Source organism: Protopterus annectens, chromosome 2.part1 (assembly GCF_019279795.1).
Source record: "Protopterus annectens isolate FY-2018-M chromosome 2.part1, PAN1.0, whole genome shotgun sequence".
NCBI classification, from domain to species: domain Eukaryota; kingdom Metazoa; phylum Chordata; order Ceratodontiformes; family Protopteridae; genus Protopterus; species Protopterus annectens.
This window is the reverse complement of record NC_056729.1, coordinates 1,115,144,641-1,115,164,126: the sequence shown is the minus strand read 5'-3', so window position 1 is coordinate 1,115,164,126 and position 19,486 is coordinate 1,115,144,641. Positions and strand designations below refer to the sequence as shown.

Below are 19,486 nucleotides of genomic sequence, written 5' to 3'. Positions count from 1 at the left end.
GCATCCATAAGTTTACCGATCTACGCCTGACATCAAATAATATCATACAGTAATAAATGCATCCATAAGTTTACCGATCTACGCCTGACATCAAATAATATCATACAGTAATAAATGCATCCATATGTTTACCGATCTACGCCTGACATCAAATAATATCATACAGTAATAAATGCATCCATAAGTTTACCGATCTACACCTGACATCAAATAATATCATACAGTAATAAATGCATCCATAAGTTTACCGATCTACGCCTGACATCAAATAATATCATACAGTAATAAATGCATCCATAAGTTTATCGAGCTACACCTGACATCAAATAATATCATACATTACATAAAGATTCACTATCCTAGCAGCTATGGCTTCAAAGATCGATTAAACAGTGACAAATAACCAGATTTAAATGAGAAATTGTTTGCATTAAACATTTATTCATTCAGAATGCTGTAATAAATTATAATGGAATTCCTAAAATTATTATCATAGGTATACTTCTCAACCTCTTGACACAAGAAATCTGGACGAACCTGAACATAATTGGGGACAAAGGCCCAAAAATAGAGACAGATTTTAAATATTGTCCTTATAAACTTAGTAAGTTGTTAGAACAGGTTTTGTGCTAGCATGTATTTCCTGAAGGATATGAAGTCTGAAACGCAAATGTCTGTCATTATTTAGTGATGTCAGTCTTCAATAACTTGCCAGAAAATCACATTTTTGAGGAACAGACCAAAGTATGACGCAAACATCTGGGCATTCAGTGAAAATCCGGACAGCTGAGAGGTATAATGTGCCAGTAATATATAATGTTGATCACTAAAATTGTCACTTACATGGAAACAACAAATTTGCTTAAGGTTTGTAATTTCAAATGTGTTACTGGTTAAATACTAAAAATACTTTTTGACTAATGTGCTCTGGACTGTGGCATTCCATGTAGTACAAAATATTTTAGTTTATACTTCTTGGCATTTTACCTGAACTGTCAGTGGCAGTAGAGATGAATATACAGAAGTTCTGCAATGTAACAGAAAGCAACATTCAAAAAAATGATTAAATGAAAAAGTGTTTTTCATATAATCAATCGTTTTGATCTTACAACATGAGATAGTCTTCCATTGTGATCAATGAGGAAGTCTCCTTAATAACAATGGTATGCACTTGATTAACTAAACAGAAAAACATAATTAACACATGGGGAGGAAAACAAATATTTTTCCTTAATAATCTTAATTCTCTAACATTCCTCAATGGTTTGTAAGCCATTTTATTCTAATGCTCCTGCTCAGGGCAGCTCTAAGCATTATCTGATTTTACGGAGGGAATGTGCCTTTCCTTGACCTTACTTATAGGGTGTTGAGAGTCAAACACCAACTGGCTGTCCTCTGTAGGCATCAAAGATGAATATTGTTAGTTCTGAAAACTGTGATGTTTAAATAGGTGTGCTTTTCCATAAGTTCCCTTAAAAAGCATTCATCATAGTCAGCGTGGATGAACATCTTTTAAAAAATTGCTATGCAATTAAATGCTGGCAATTAATAAATAACTACAGAAAAAAATACCTTTAATGTGTAGTTCATTGAAATAAAATGATAAAATGTTAAGTAGCTAAATAGATGTTGTTCACGATATGAAACCAAAATATGAATTAGAATCTCAATAGATCATTAAACTGCAATCTGCATACAGCAGTGGCCTCAGATCGTTGAGATTATATGTATGATTTATATAACTCCCAGTGTCTCCTCCAAAGAGATTATATGTATGATTTATACAACTCCCAATGTCTCCTCCAAAATCACAGTTGTCAAATGAACTTGTGACTGAAAGGTTTCATTTAAATAATATTTGAACAAAAATTTAAAAACTATTTTATTCTTATGGAGGCAAATACTTCTATACCCCTCTTACTCAAGTTTCTGAGTCATCTGCCACTCTACTGTTAAAGTATTTAGCTCTACAGTTATTTCACCTTAGTTAAGAAAATACTCTCATTGGGAAAGATGATACCAACAAACTCTTTGCTGCTTGTTTCAGAATCATCAGTTACCCACAAAGATCTCACGAAAATGCCTTAGGGTACGAAAGAACTCTACTAAATGCATTAACTTCTGTCATCCCTGAAGGAAATCTAAAAATCAGTCGCTGGGAGGTAATTGACTTAATATTTTACCTTTCAGATCACCAGACAGGCCTAACATCATAGTTAATATTTTAGAAAAATAGACATTTTAACTCTTGTTTTTTTTTTTTTTTTAAATTAGCACGGAACAAAATGTAAGTTCTAATGTATCAAAAGGTGTTTCAAATGAGAGGAATTTAGAATGTGAAAATGTTTAATTTTCTTATTGTGACAGAAAACCTCAAATTATTTTTTTTTAAATTTCTAAAGCCAAATAAGTACTGCAGGTATCTAACTTTATCATGATTTTACCTTTCAGTTATTGCCTTATAAATGCATTTTTCAGTGTGATTATGCAGTATGTTTCTGAAGATAAAACAAACAAGCAAACATATAAAACCTGAAATTAGACTTTGCTTTGCAGAATACTTTAGCCTATGTTGTGCTCCTAATGAAACTAAAGTAAATTCCTATTATTTGTTTATGTGACTAAGTTTGGTTTAATCTAATGTCGTTTGGAATATTTTTAGCTCCATCAGCTACAGGTTCTCCTAAATGTTTGAATTAATGTCACTTGGCTGCCACCTTAAAATACAACACACTAGGTTAAAAATACATTATAAATGCAAGTTGTCTTTAATTTTATCTACAGCATGTGTCAGCATATAGATTGTAATGCAACCTAAACTTGAAAGCCGTCACATAAAACTTGTCACCTTGATTCTCTTACCTGTAAGTGTACCTCCAACGAGGGCAACGCCAACAGAAGATGCCAGGGCAGCAGCCTGCATTGTAGGACTATAGCTAGTAGAAAAAAGTAGAAATGACAAATGATAAAGCCTTTATATGCAGTGCCATTCAATAAAATACAGTTAAATACTGCTATTATTTTGTGAAATGCAGAGGAATACAGTGGCAAATCCATTTCATCCTTGATACCTTATGGTTAGAAGTAAAAATCTTTTGAATTTCTAGTAGTCCTGTCAATGTTATTGCTCACATATGAAAAACAACAATTCAGAGGAGAATCATTTGGCATATTCAGGTATTGTTTTAAGTCAAGTAAGATCTGCTGTGCCTGTATTTTCAGCATATCTGTGACCTCTGGTTTGATTAAATGTCTGGATCAGAGGTGTACGCTATGCATATTAAGCTAGCAGGAATGTTTCAGTCCTTAGATGTTAATATATGACTAGCTGATAAAAAAATAATGGTATTGATAGAGTTATGCATGTGATGCAAGACCATCTTGAGTGGCCCTTAGTGGTATAAACAAGGATGCGATTTTTAAAACGTTGCCGTTCAGTTGCACAGTGACTCACAAGTGAGTAGCATTTTTTTCAGACAGTGTGCATATGCTGCAGTCTGTGGGCACAGCCTATGTAAATTAGGCCTCTGTCACAAAAATCTCACAATTATGTGAGTTTCATAGTATAGCAGTTTTAAAGAACACATGCTATACAACTTCTACAATGTATACATGCTTGGGGGTTGGTATAATGGTTAAGGTGTTTACCTCACAAATACGGGTCTGTATTAGATCATCGAATGCTTAAAAAACAAACAATGATTAATCGACTACATGTAAGCAAAAGCCCCCCCCACACCCCCCACTTAAATATACCAACTCCGAGATCACACTACAGTGCCGAAAACAGCAAAGTAATGGAAACGGCCAAACAAATTCTTTCCTAGGGAAAGAATTCACTTAAAAGCCGCCTCACTATTTTGCCTTTTCATTCTTTCACGTTTGATCAAGATGCATGCATTTGACAGAATGCATCTTCAATCACACAATAGGAACCCACAAATACTGTAGGGTTTGATTCTCAGCTTTGAGGGAGAAACTCGGTAGGCTCAAAATGGCCCACAAGGACAGCCAGCCTTGTACTTACCTATGCAAACTCAAATATGGAAACCATGTTGCATGCACTCATTTCACTCCTTGATTGACAGGTACAGGCTACTCAATGAACTGCCTATCTACAGCTGGTCAGGCTGTGTGGAAGGTGATTCACAGATGTTTGCATGAAGGCTTTGCTTGGATGCAGAAGTATAAACTAGCAATTAAAAATTGTACTGATGAATGAAGATGCATAATGCCTAACTGCTAAATGAACTGTAATGTTTATATTATTTATTAAAGTGAAATTTAACTCAGACAACACACTAATAGCACTTATTTTCAGACAGAATACAAGTCCTTCAGGCATCAAGAATCAGTTGCAGTAATGATCAATTTATACATAACTTAATGACATAACCATTATACTTAAATCATGAGTTATATTCTGGGTATAATCCTAATATCATTATTTGCAAACCTCTTTATATCAAAATTGCATATAAATAAGTATTACACTAAACAATATTTCTAGTCTTAACATATCCACATGTAGGTTCACAGGTTCATAGGTGATTACTAGGCTAACAACCTCAGGTGACCTTTTTAAGCCTACATGCTTTCCAAATGTATCGGATAAGTTTTGATACCCTGTGGAGTATAAATATGGTAAATGTATGCTTGGGTATAGGTGGACAAGCATTTGCAGACAGCTTATGTCAGCTAGAAACAAAGGTGCCAGACCATGGGTAAATTTCTGATTCACCATCCACTGGTCCCAGATATACTTGAATTCAGTTTGGGAAGAACTCTATTTCAAATGGATGGAAAGCTGTGACACCCATGCCCTGGCCCAACAATCACGGAGCCTCAATCCTCACCACTAACACCAGTGAGGAGCATCTTATATAGGAGGAAAGGATAACAAATACACACAGTAAAGTGCAATTTCCCTTAAGAGCACACAGAGATCACAGTCAGTCCGGGGCTGGTCGCTCCCTCGCTCTCCAGGTCCCCAATAAGACTCCCCACTGGCACAGCTATAGGGTCCAGATCTCAGGCTAGTGGGCAAGCTAAAACCTCCAGCACCCTCTCTGTCCAACCAGTGTTTTATGTCCATGCCCAAGTACCTTACACACACACACACACACACACACACACACACACACACACACACACACACACACACACACACACACACACTATGAGAAGAGTTTATACAACCACACAGACACTCCTGGGAAAGGCTAGCACAGGTTCTCCAGCTGTGCCCCTTTTTCCCAGACTATAAGGTAGTACCACCTGCCACCACCCACTAATATTTATCAGCCACTCAAAGGCCCTTAAAAAGATGTCCAATTATTACTGTGCAATATTATTATCCAATTGGTAGTATAGCCCAGGGCTAAAGCTACAGAAGTGGCTTTGTACAATTTTACCAAAGGCATGCAAGTACTCTAAAGAGCTTAAATTATCTCTACAAAAACAGCCATAGTTGAAAGGGTTTAAAAATATTGATTAATAAATAGTGAAAACACAAGACAATACTTTTTTACTACACAGAGCTAGTCAAGAGTTCAGAGATCACAGGGAAATAATTAAAATAATTCAGTAGTACAGTTCTGACATCACAGAAAAACACTTGGTCTAATCTTTCTAGTTTTTAGCTATTTTTAAGACAAAACACAAATCTAAGATAAACTTACATATAGAGCAAGACAGTGCTGGTGAGTTGGATGGTCAAGACAAAAATGCTTAATGCTCTCTGATTATCTCTGTTTTTAAAATCACATTCCTGGTTCACATTACATCATTCTTCACACTTCCCTGGGTGCCCAGGCTAACAGAAACTACATTTACATTCTTCACCTGTGGGCAGAAACCAGAGCAATAAAGGACATTTATGCATGCAAATTCTAGCCATTAACTCTGGCCTTACAATAATAGGCAGGATGCCTCACTCTAGACTCACTGACTCCGAGTTTTAACATCAAAGGGTCACAACATGCTTTACTTGGTCAGTAGAGTGCACTGTTGTTACATTTTTTTCAGTTCAACATGTAACACTATTTTTACCATTTGAGACAACAAGCCTGTGGCTTACATTAATATTTACAGCTGACAGAATTATCTCCAAAATTCTATCTGGCTAGGCTGGCAGTCTTCATCTATCTTCACCCAATCTTCACAGAAGCCTTGTCCAGAAAAGGGGTAGTCTCTGAGGCACATACCTGCCCCTCCAACATATCATAATTATGTCGTAGACAAGGATTAGTCCCTAGATTGGGTATATCTGATACCATTTGCTTTGTGGATGTGCAACAGGTCCATTAGGGACTCAGAGGATGCTTTGTAGGCCAGGCATAGATCCCTTTCAGCAGTCTATTATAGAATGAACACAGGTTTAGGGCTTTGAAATGGCTCATGCAGGACATGTTGTTTATGCCTTGTATTCTTTTTGTGAGGAACCTCTGTGAATGCTGTAGTTATTGTGTATTCCCAGTCAAGTACATACTGAAGGGAGTGTTGTACTCAGTGACTGGTCTAATGAGGGATGAGTACAGTGGAACAATGACATTCTTGGATCTAGATGCCATGCATCCGCTTATAAGTCACACAACATTGAATGATTTCCTCACTATCATAAACACATAATTGTCAAAGGCCAGGCTACTATCCACATGCATTCCCAAATCCCTGACCGCTGGGTCTACTCTTATGGGTATATTATCAATGTGGTAGTTCTCAGGGATAGCCATCTTCCCAAAGGATGCCATTATACATTTTTTGGTACTAAGTTTTAGACTGTTGCTCTGGCACCAGTTATTAGTCTGTGACATGCCTCCCTGGGGGGCATTTATGTCTTTGCAGGATTCTATGGCTGTGTCTAGTCTGCATTCTTTTGTAATCTTTGTCATCCAGAGGAATCTTGGTTAGCCAGAGGCCCTTGCTGTTGGCCTTGACTTCAAAGAAGTAGATGCCAAAGTGGAGTGGCCTCTGCATTGAGTTTGTGACTCCACTAGTGACTGGCCTGTTTGTGGAGATAGATTACCCTACCCTAGCTTCTTGGGTTCTATCTGTGGGCCAGCTGGTTATCCAGTGGGTGACATAAGATTCTATACCTAATTTTGTGAGTTTTTCTACAGTACCCGAGTACAGTGTTATGCCGAATGCTTTGACCAGGTCAAGATAGAGTTGGATAAGCATGACCTGCACTTGACAAAACCAATCTGGGTTAGACTGAATGTCTAATCATTTGCTATGTCATTTTTTATCATTTCTGTGATGAACTGGGTCTATATTAAATCAGCGAACACTTAAATTAGTGAATGTTGATTTACAAACCCTTTAAAAGCGAATGCTTGAAATCCCGAAGACACGGAACAGTGTTTTTTTCCCAGGGAAAAAAAAATCGGTGGGTCATTTTTGGGATTTTGCCATTTCCTCCACTGTGGTGCGATCTCGGAGTTGGTACATCGGGAGTGTGGGGTAAAGCCCCCCACTTTATTTAGCGTTTTGAAGTTTTTTTTTTTTTGTGGAACAGTGATTTTTTTTCCCTGAGAAAACAATTGCTGTTCCATGTCTTCAGGATTTCAAGCTTTTACTTTTAAAGGGTTGATAAATCAGCATTCACTGTTTTAAGCATTTGCTGATTTAATATAGACCCCATAAATTAAAATTCTTTCCATAAAGACTAGTCAGATGTATTGGTCTGTAGTTTCTCTGGACTATACATGGCCTGTCCTTGTGTAGAGGGATGACAGCTGCAGTCGTCCGTTCACTTGGCATGAAGCCTATATGGAGGCTATGATTAAATAGTGATTCTAGTGGCATCCTGGGATATTATCAGAGCCAATAGATGCAGTATTCCTGCCCTTGGAGAGTGCATTGAAGATCTGTTCCCTAGCAATAGTTGGGTTAATTATGGCTGAAGGTGTCTAAATGAAGGGTGGTAAAATTGGAGCTACATTTATTGGCCAGAAGATTTGTTATATCTTTGGGTCAAGTATAGATGGCTCTTATTACAATTAGTTCAGTACATTGTTGCTTATTATCCCTGAGATTATGGAAATAGCTGAAGAATGCCTTGTGATTGTCCTTGGCCTAGGTGACAATTTTAACCTCAAATTTTGCTTTGGTAGACTTGATTAGCCCCTTGAGTTGCTTGTTGTTAGTTTAATGAAGGAGCTTTTACCTTGCTGGCCATTTCACTTCCTAATTTTGGCATGCTTTTCTTTCTTTTGTTATAAAACCTATTGATAGTGGGATTCTACCAGGGTGGCTTGTTTTCTGAAGTTTGCCCTGTTGTTATTCTGGGACAGGTACAGCTGTCTCATATATAGGGTTTATGTGAACAATTCTGCATATGCAGTGAAGTTCTCAGGGTTTGCAGGGCTTGAAATGTTGCCATATTGTACACACATTACATTTGTATGCTCCCCTGTTGTTTCTATTATTAACTCTCTTATATCTAAACAATTCCTGCAGATACATTCCCTTTTATATGAAAATGGTAGATTTTGAGAAATTAACTTTCTAATCCCAGTATTTCATTGTACAGTATCAAAGTTCTTATTAATCATTTTTTCTACACCTGTATAATATATAGAATAATAAAAAATAATTAGAAATAAACATTCATATTTTTCCATAATAATGTTTTTAAGTAGGCCTGATATCTCACCCATAAACCTCCTTAAGAAACAAGCAGGAGACAAGCAGGCATACATTCCCTTGCAAATGATATTATGGAAAATACATTTTTGCAGAGCAAATGATAGCTGCCATCAGCATATTGTACAATTATTGCATGAGTTATTATGCTGTGCATGTCATTAATGAAAAATGCTAATTAATACGGAACACTAACAGAGTTTGTCAGGCAAGTGGATTGATAGTCAAACCGATGAACTACTTTGTGATCTTCCAGTTGAAACAGTTTGTGAACCAAGCCAGAGGAGCTTCGTTCAGATCAGGTTTTGCTAGTACTGTTATAAGTAGCTGACATAAGACAGTACTGAATGCTTTAGATCACCTCTAAATCAATCTAAAAACGTATTTACCAAATGGTCTTGATTACGCTATTGATTTACAATGTTTAAGAAAGCAAGCAAAGCAGTTTTGGTACTATGGCCTGGACAGAAATCATATTGCATTGGAGAGAAAATATTGTTTTTAGTTAGGTGATTAAGGAGATGCTTGTAAAGAAATTACTTTTAGTTTTTTAACAGTAGTGACAGGATAGTAATTGGCCTGTGGTTTGTTCGGTCACATTTGTGTTGGATGATACGGTAGCATTTTCCATATTCTAGGTACATAGTTTTCTTTTATATATCTACTTATGAGAATAGTTATTTTAAGTACTCACCAAGTATACAGTCAGGTGCAATTGTGCTGGATTATAGGCTCAGTTGTTTCTTAGCTGAATCAAACATGATAGGTGGAAGGTTAAAGGAAGCACACTTTAACTTGGCTAAGGTTGATGTTGATGAATTACAATGATTTGTTGTTGAGATTACCAGTTGAAGAAAGTGTGTGTATGGAATATCTATATGACTATATAGCTTTCATCCCTGAGGCATCTGTATGAGTGACTGTCTGCTGCTTCTGTTGCAGAGGCCATTGAGAGATTTGGGATAACTTTACTTGGACTGCATTGCTTTCAGATTGAGTATACTTTATATTACTGTGGATTTTATTCACTTATTCTCAGACAGCTGATCGTTAACAGCAGCACCCCACTTTCTGTACTTATTATTGTATAATCATTGTTTCTTTACTTAAATGTTCTGCAATACATATTAGGAAATAAACATGTAAATGAACCTGATTTTTAGATGGTATGGGCTGCTGATGGATATTGCAGTTACTGTAGATGATTAAGGCTGTTAATCAGCTGCTTTATGTACCTCAGGGTTTGATTCCCTCTGGGCCCATTTACCTACTGTAATACTTTGAGCAAGTCATTTAACCAGGCAGTGCTCTAGGTCATTTGAGAAACTGGACTGGGCTCCTCAGTGGTCTCCTGGGCCCAAGCCTAGTAACTTTCTATGTTACTGTTAAGTATACAGAGCATGTGCTTGTAAATACCTGGAATAAATAAGGTATCTGATGATGCAGTTTTGTATCTTCGTGTGATAAACAATAAATATAAGCAAGTCTATCTGCATATTGATATGACTTTTAGATATGGTTCATATGCCAGCTTGTAGAACAAAATGATGTGCTCTCTTCTTAGAAACTGCATTAAGTCTTAGGATGGAGTGATACATAACTTCTAAAACTTCTTATTGAATGTTTTCTATCTCTGGGATATATGATTTCTAAACTTTTTACTGAGAGTTTGCTTACTCTGAAATAAATAATCAAGCTAAAATCAAATTCAGGCTTCAACAGAGTATTATAGCAATAACTGGGTGTGGTATATTATAGCAATAACCCACACCTGGTGTGGGTAATGCTGGATTTACCCACGGTTGGTGTGGTTTGGTCACGAGGGCGAAGCCCGAGTGGCCAAACAAAGCCAACCATGGGTAAATCCAGCATTATCCACACCCAGAAGTGGGTTATTGCTATTATACAATGACATTATTTAAGAAAAAAAATAATTACTTTTCTTAAATAATGGCATTGTATAATGCCTCCTTGCTGCCCTTCCACAGCTGTCTGGTATTCTGCAGCAGTTCTGATGTACTGCGCATGCCTATGCCTACGCAGTACATCAGAGCTGTGGGCAAAAGCAACGGAGAAAGCAAGATCTCCGTTGATTATTACAAACTGTTTCGCTATGTTAAATGGGTTTAACATAGCGAGACAGTTTTAAAAAAAGCAACAGAGACTCTCTGTTGCTTTTTTTAAAGCTGTCTCGCTATGTTAAACCCATTTAACATAGTGAGACAGTTTTGCAAAAAAGCAACGGAGAAAGCAAGATCTCCATTGCTTTTTACAAAACTGTCTCGCTATGTTAAAGGAGTTTAACATAGCAAGAGAGCTTTAAAAAAACCAACGGAGAATATCCATTGCTTTTTTTAAAGCTGTCTCGCTATGTTAAACTCGTTTAACATAGTGAGACAGTGTGAAGCAACAGAGATCTTGCTTTTTCCATTGCTGTAAAAAAAAAGAGTTAAAGTAATGGAAAAAGTTTCGGTTGCCCAGACTTTTTCCATTACTTTAACTCTGATTTACAACGTGCATGCTGACCAATCAGCGTGCACGTTTTTGAATATTAATGGGGGGGTCATTGTATAATGAAGATTTGCCCATGATTGGTATGATTTAATCACAAAGGTGAAGCCTGAGTGATTAAACAAAGCCAACTGTGGATAAATCTTTAATATACCACACCCACTTCATCGGTTATTGCTATTATACAATGACATTATTTAAGAAACAAATTACTTACTTTTCTTAAATAATGTCTATGTATAATTGCACCGTGGTGTTCTTTATTTCCTGATTCCACTGCTTTGTTGATGTACTACGCATGCATATAGGACTTCCGTTCCCACGTTTACACAGTACAGCAATGGTTTTGAAAGCAAGCAATGGAGACAGGAAGATCTCTGTTGCTTATTCTTTTACTTTTTTTTTGGTGGGGGAGAAAAGAAAGCTTTAACCCACGGACAGTTGAAAGATATGAGAGATGGGGAAAATACAAGGAAAATCAGGTGTGTTTCTTTAGTTTTGCAGAACATATCTGATTTTTCTTGTATTTTCTCTGCTATTGTAAGTACCCCTAAACTTTCTGGAGGTTACAGCTTTTTTTCTTATTTTAAAATAGGTGGACTAAATAAAGAAGAGGACTGGTAATGTTTGTCTTTTTCATTGTCTGAAGGAAGGAAAGTTTGAAACTGAAATGCACGTCATTATTTAGTGATGTTGTTCCTCAGTGATTTGTTGGAAAACCACAAATTTTATGAGGTACAAAGTCACTAAGTAAGGACACGCATTTCAGTTTCAGAGTTTCTCTCATTCAGACTAATGCACGTCAACCACATAACAATAGAAAAAAAATCTGGCTGCTGAATGATACCTTAGAGGCTGGACTTTTATCTTTGATATATTCTCGATTTACAATGGGCATGCTGGTTGGGGTGACCAATAAGCATGTTCCTTTTTGAATGTTGATGGCTAGTCATTGTATAATACCTAATAATCTTCTGACATCATTTGTAACACAAGGAACCAGACTGTGCAGTAATGTCAAACAGTGAAAAATTACATAGTCTGTTAATATAAATGTCAAATTTTAATTTGTTGTCCAAACTTATACCCATCAAACTACATTTTTACTCAACCAAGTATTGAACCATCACTTCCAGCTGGCTTTTAAGGGAAACTGCATGTGTTTTTGAAAAAAAAAAAATGTTTTCAGTTTGTACAAATATTCCCAGTTTAGAATTTTATCAAAATTAGGTTGCAATAATTTTTACTAATAATTTGAACAAGCTAACTGTGAATCTGAAGTGCTTAATACTGTAATGTCACCTGTGTATGCTACTATTTTGGGGGAGAACTTAAATTTATAAACTGAATTCAACACAAGGCCTATGGTAGAGCATTTGTGATACCATACAACTTTCATGTTTTTAAAAATGAGATTACTCCCCTATACAAGTGGTATTTTCTCAGCTCCAAATAAGAAAACATAAGAGATAAGGCTTTTTTCGTCACGCAAGTCTCGTAATTTTTAAATAATCCAAGTGCTCAACACAATTAGAAGCCTTAGATGAATCTATAATGCCATCTAAACCACATTTAGAAACATCATGAGGCACACAGATGCTACCCAACAAGTCAATCTATAATGGATGCAGTGGATCTATTTGTTATAAAAACATGTTGGATGTCACCCATGGCATTTGTCTCCTCTCGTTTTTCCCACAACTGATTACATCAACATCATTACTGTTTTAGACACATAATATTTAAATGATTTTTTTCTTTATCATGAAATTTATAGTCTATCATACTTCAGATAAATTACCATACTGTGCTCAAATTTCCATTGCAGTAAAAAAATAATAATAATAGCTAACTAATTACTGTTTACATCATGAATCGTACAGTTCAAACACTGTTTCAATAATATAGATAAACATGGACCAATCCTCATATTTCTTCCTATATGATATCACTATAATCAAATGGCAACTATATTTGGTGATGCCTAGTATTTTTAAACCAAGGTTAAAACATATTTTACCTAGTATTTTCAATCAATTTCAATGATGCATAATTTTTGAAACAGGCACACTGTTTATTTCAAAGGATAAACATTATCAGTCCCATCAAGCAGTATATAAAAAACTCCACATTAGAAAACCTAACAGCAGAGATTATAATAAATCAAAATAACTTTGCCAAATTGTGCACATGCCTCTCATGTACGTACCACAAGCATGCATGTTATGTTGTGGGATAAGCTCCAAAATTAAACACGGGACACTGTATATAGCAAAGTCCTCAGCCAGTCAGATGTCAATTGCTATGAAGGAGCTATTAAACAATGACTGTAACCATGCCCTAACTCCATTTCATGATCAAAGTATGGGTAGTTACAAATGACCCCTCCAAAATGAGCAGTAGCATGGACATATGGTGGAGATATTGACCAGTTGCAGAAGCAGAAACAAACACTTAATTCCGATGTTTGCAATACTTTGCATACATTGGCACAGCCAACAGCAAAGCTCTCAGCCAGTTGTTTGTCAGAGATTTAAATGTTGCCATGGGAAAGACTATGGAAGGCTGCAACACTGCTAAATCTCCATCTCTCCTCAAAAGCATAGGTTCATAGGTTCATAGGTAGGTACTAGGCTATCTGCCCAAGGGCATTTATAAGCCTAGCCAGAATGTGTCTGCTTTCGCCGCCCCATTGATTAATTAACTGAGCCTCTGTCAAAAAGAGCCAATGAAGTGATCCCAGGGGTGTATTTTCTGTTACTCATCCACTCTTCAAGGCTTCTCTTGAAGAGTGTTAGTGAAGGGCTCTGCCTAATGTAGTTAGGAATTTTGTTCCAAAGAAGGGGAGTCTCTGTGACAGGAATCTATCCCTCCAGCATGTTATATTTATTGTTGTGGCGAGGTTTAGCTCACTAGAGTGAGTGGCTCGCAGTGACTTGGATTTCTTTAGGTGAAGCATGTCCATCAATTCTGAGTCAGGCAGGGACCACTTCTGAGTAAGCGATATGCGACTGAGTACAACTGGAGTTTTTCCAGTCAGGCTGCATAGGACATATGTTTGAGGCCAGTAATCCTCTTGGTGAGGTACTTTTGTGGTCTTTCCAGCTGTTGGAAGTGTCTTGTGAGGTACATCCCAAATGGGGCACTGTACTCTATGATGGGTTTGATGAGTGACGAGTAGAGGAGCACTATAACCTCTTTATTTCTAGATGCGAACCCTTTAGTAATTAGATGGGCTACATAGAAGGATTTCCTAACTACTTTGGCAATATGATTGTCAAAGGAGAGATTACTATCTACCTGGGTCCCCAGATCTCTTATTACCTCTTCTGTATTAAGGGGGCTGCCACCTATGTGGTAATTCATGGGTGTTTTGTTTTTCCCAAACTGGATGACTATGCATTTTTTGGCATTTAGCTTGAGACCATGACTTTGACACCAGGTGTCCGTCTCAGTAAGGCCCTTTTGGAGAATGTCTGTGTCAGCCAGAGAGTCAGTTACAGCTTCCAGTTTGCAGTCATCAGCAAACTTGGTTAGCCATAGTCCTCCTGTGCTTGCCTGTACTTCTGAGCAGTATATGCCGAACAGTAGGGGTCCCAGGACCGAGCCTTGTGGGACACCACTTGTGACTGGTTTAGAGTCGGACCTGGAGCCTGCTGTTCTTACTGTGTGAGTTCTGTCTGTAAGCCAGTTGACAACCCATCTCATGACGTAGGGGTTGATGTTCAGGCTGGTGAGGTTTTCTATAATTCCCGAGTGGGGAATGGTGTCAAAAGCCTTGGCAAGGTCAAGGTAGGCTATGTACGCAAGGTAGGCATAACTACATTTGTGGTAGCACAGGAACAATGAGGAGAAGTTAACCTCCTGCACAGACAGAAGCAAATCTCCTTATTCTGCCATATGGCCAAATTTAAACACATTAACGAACCTACAGAAAATAACAAATAAATGTTGGCTCAGAAAACTGCAGAATACTACACTTTACTTAAAACAAATAAAATAAAAACTCCATGTTTTTATTTATTTGAAATGAAGCACAGTGTTTTGTGGTTTCTTTGAGGTGGTATTTCTTTGTTTTTTGACCCTGGTTTATCTACTTGCTTGGAATTAACCTGTTTTCAGCTTGATTTGAATTTATGAAAAGCTACAGAACTGTTAAAACACCAAAACCTACCCAAAGCAGAGCTGTTTGAAAATGCTGTCCTCCCCCAGAAAATGTAGTAGCACTGGAATAATGTGGAAGTTAGCCAGATGCACAAAAATATGTTTACCTAACAAAATAACAAAAGTAAGAGCTCTGTTAAAAGTTAACAAATGTTATAACTCTGCAAGAAAACAATGCACTGCAAACTCCCATTAGGATAAGTCATAATGACCTCAAGTGAATCAACAGAACAACATGAAGCTGTCAAACTTTTATCATAGGACTGCTTGGTCTTCTGATGGAGGTGGATAAAAGAGTCAGCACTATGACTTCCTTATAAATTTCACACAGCCATGCTTTTAACAGTGTCTGTCATTAATGAAGTTTTCCACTACTAATTTCTTTAAAACTCAGATAGACACCTGGTCAAGTTTGTTATCCACTTTGGCCCCTATAGTTACTTGCTGTTGCTGATGGCCAATATTCAGAGCCTCATATATCATACAATCTTAGTGTGGAAGTTCACTCTTCTAGACACTTCACAGCTCCAGAATTATTCTTGCAGCCTTATAACTTCAAACTAACAGATGGAGTTGTTTTGGTGCACCTTAGGCTTCATCCCTACAATCTTCTATACTACCCACTCTGTACTACCTTTAAAACTCCACCCACTATAGTGAAACATTAAAAGGTAGCCGGAGAGGTCAACATGGAAACCATTACAGTTGCTCTGATTTTCATATACATGTAATGTAAGTTGTATGCATGTTTTCCTTAATAAAAGAAAGACATCAACTTCAGAAACTGTCTTTTCCTTATGTAGAATATCTGAAAATCTGTTAATCTTGCTTAATTTATCTCAACTCAGACTCTACATAAGCAATGCCATTCATAGATATTTCACTGGAGTTTTAAAGTTTTGTGTAAGATGCTACAGTGTTACATTTAGTTCCCAGACATGCACACAGAACCACAGACACAGACACATTAGTTCATTTATGCGTGCTCACGCATTTTATACACACGCACACACACACACACACACACACACACACACACACACACACACACACACACACACACACACACACACACACACACATATATATTATTCAGATTTTTTTTTACAACCAACTTCTTATCTAAATCATTTTTGTCAAAATAAGCTTGACTCACACCTTTGTATAAAATATCTAAAAATTGTTAGACATTTCTGTCATAAATGGCCTTGTTTACTACGTACATCCTTGTTTTGTAAATGTTCACAGCACATATGTAATATTGAAGCACAACTGCCCACCACCTTAATGCTTGGTAATCCTAATCCTAATCCTAATTTTAATCTTATTACCTACTTTAGAAAAACTCTTTTTGAGAACATTACCATTATTTAGACAAATTAAGATTGAATGCTATTGTGTGGCTATGGTTTAGAAATCACAAAAGGAAATTATTTTCCTTTTGCTATCTTTTGTATGTTTAGTGTTCCAATTGTTCAGTAAGTTGACTGTTTAAAATGCTTTTGTTAAAATTTTGTGTTTCAACATTTTGACATTGCAAGCATTCATGCTTTGGTTGCACGTTTATCTCGTTGGAAATACTTTTGCAGTTCAATGTAGTGTAAATAAATACATTACAAATATGTACAGATGCCAACTCAAAGTTAATTTCAACTTAAAAACAGAGGTATACAATTCAAGTTCAGTTCAGTCTTTAAAGTCTGTCTTAAATGCATCGGTCTATGGAGTTCCTTTACTTGATGCTGAAGTTTTCATTTATATCCAAAGCTTAGAGTCTCGGTAAATCTACAGGTAAACTGGTACTGAAGGGGTAAGGTGGTATTCCACAGCTTCTACAACTATATAGGTAATGCTACTGCCACAGCTTTCAACCTCTTAGAGTAAGAAATTTGGACAAAGCCATAAATAATGGGGACAATTTTATAATATTGTTCTTACAAACTTAGACACTTGATAGAATAACAGGTTTTACATTAGAATTGATTTTCTGAAGGGTACGAAGTTTGAATCTCAAATGTCAGTCATTATTTTCTGAATTTCATTTCTCAATGACTTGCCAATGATTTGCCAGAAAATCACAATTTTATGAGTAACAGGCTAAAAATGTGAGGCAAATATCTAGAGTGAAAATCTGTACACTTGAGAGGTATAATCACAGCTTCTTCTGATTATGATATCCTCAAAAGTCTACACTCTTGATCTTCAAAATCTCTCTTTAAGTCTTTAAGACTGGTGAATATCTCTACCTGCTGGATTGGCATACCTTCCTTTTAACAGTGCCCATGCAGGTGCTTAACATCTACCTATCTGTTACAAACTAGCATTACCATATTACATAATATATACACAGTATGACTGGCTATTAAAATATTTTACTACCATAACAGATAGTACATGAACACTTTTACGCAAGTGAAAAGTCACTATGCTACATTGACACCCCCTTCCTAGCATAGAACAGTTTGTTATATCATAACTGCGATGGATAACCTATCATCATTTGCATGTTTGTTGCTTATGTATAACAGTAACATTTAAGGGTGGCAGGGATAAAGCTCACCTGCTTAATTTGGTGTTGATGTCCCCGTGCTTCTATCACCATTGCAGGGCTGGTGGTCAGTTGCCACAGTGACGCTGCATCCTAATAACTAATACTGAAGGAAAGACAGTCCGCACTTGTGAGACATTTCTGTTCTATAGCAGTGTACCTTGTCTTGATCTTATTCAACTTTCTGCTTAGATGTAAGACTGGTAGTTCCTCACCATTTGCTTCTAGAGATAGCACAACCCCTAACATAATCTCTGATGGACCACTGTACACAACAGAGGGATTATTTTAGTCAGGCTCAACTAAAACTGGTTGTAAGTAAAACATAGTTTTTAATTTGTTAAAAAGCTTATCTGCTGCAATGGTCTGTTTTTCTGAATGGAGACCTGACCATTGGTTATTTCTGTCACAGGACAGACTATGGTAGCAAAACTGTGTAGAAACTTTCTATAGTTGCCTACTAGACCTAAAAAAGCTTTCACTTGCAGTGTGGTACTATACATAGGGGAGTTTTGGGGATTTTATTTGTTTGGGGTCTAATTCTCTCTCATTATATATGTCCTAAGCAACTGGCTTTGGTCACATAATGCTTACTTCTCGCTTCTCTTAAAGAGACTGGTGAATTGTAAAATTTGGGTAAATGTGATTCCTAATCAATTGAATAAATTCATACAATATCAAGGTGTACTGTTGGATACCTGTGCTGAGGTTTTCTTACTTTATCCATAAGTCTTTGAAAAGTGGCTAGGAATCCACATAGTAAGACAATATAATAGAAAAGACTTTAAGTGGTGAAGAATGTTGTCTTCTATTTGGCTTTAGGGGTGAAGAGAATGATACATTTGGGGTGGTTAAAAACTTATTTTGCTAAACTTATCTTTGAGTTTATTCACTCTGGGTATTGGTAAGTTTCAAATTTAGATATCTTATTCAGTTTCTGTAAACCATTGCAAATCTTCTGAAACCATCCAACATAAGGACCTCACAATCAGACTGTTCATTCCCTTTGGAACTCCTAAGTAACTACTAACTTAAACATTTTCCTTAGTTTATTTATTGTTTTCTTTGGTACTTTGGTACCTTGTATGGTTTCTGATTTACCTTATCTCCCGATGCAGTCTCAGTATTATGCTTTATTAAAGCTGTTCTAGCAGGTACGTCAGCACAAAAATCTTTATTTCTCAGTAAAATCTGTTTTACTTATTGCTTTTGGGATTTGGACACAGTTTTTTTTTTGTTTCATTTGTTTTCTCTCCCATCTGGTTCTAATGCTTCCTGCACTATTGGCTTGTTGAGAAAAAGAAGGTTAAGTACAACAGGATCCCTAAAGGCAAAACATAGTGGCTACTCTGAGGAACAACCAAGGACCTTCTGTGTGAGTGAACAACTCTGGGTTAGCCAGAGGCACATCTTTAGGTTCATGTTCTTTGTTTCAGGGTGAATTAACACCCCCCCATGTCTTCTTCATCTTCCCTAGGCTGTTTAACCCTCTGCAAGAGATTTAGGCTGTATTCATAGTCCAGTTTTTCCCATTTTCATTGCAGTAATCCACAAAGAGTGGGGTTATGTGGAGATGCAAATCCCAGACATTCAGTATGAAAACAGAAATAGGGA

At 36.7% G+C, this 19,486-nt stretch overlaps 1 protein-coding gene and 1 long non-coding RNA gene across 3 annotated transcripts in view; one reads left to right on the top strand and one right to left on the bottom strand.

Annotated features, from left to right (window-relative positions):
* LOC122794345 overlaps positions 1–19,486 on the top strand; it is a 587,167-nt gene that overhangs the window by 127,571 nt on the left and 440,110 nt on the right. The gene's annotated exons all lie outside the window — the stretch shown is intronic.
* The window catches only part of RHAG (Rh associated glycoprotein), a 394,323-nt gene that overhangs the window by 47,984 nt on the left and 326,853 nt on the right, over positions 1–19,486 (bottom strand). Inside the window, exon 8 of one of the 2 annotated variants that reach the window (XM_044062656.1) lies at positions 2,863–2,936. In XM_044062656.1, coding sequence (XP_043918591.1) covers positions 2,863–2,936 — 74 coding nt within the window. Of the gene's footprint in view, positions 1–2,862; positions 2,940–19,486 lie in introns of both variants that reach the window. The other variant, XM_044062657.1, reaches the window with a different exon arrangement.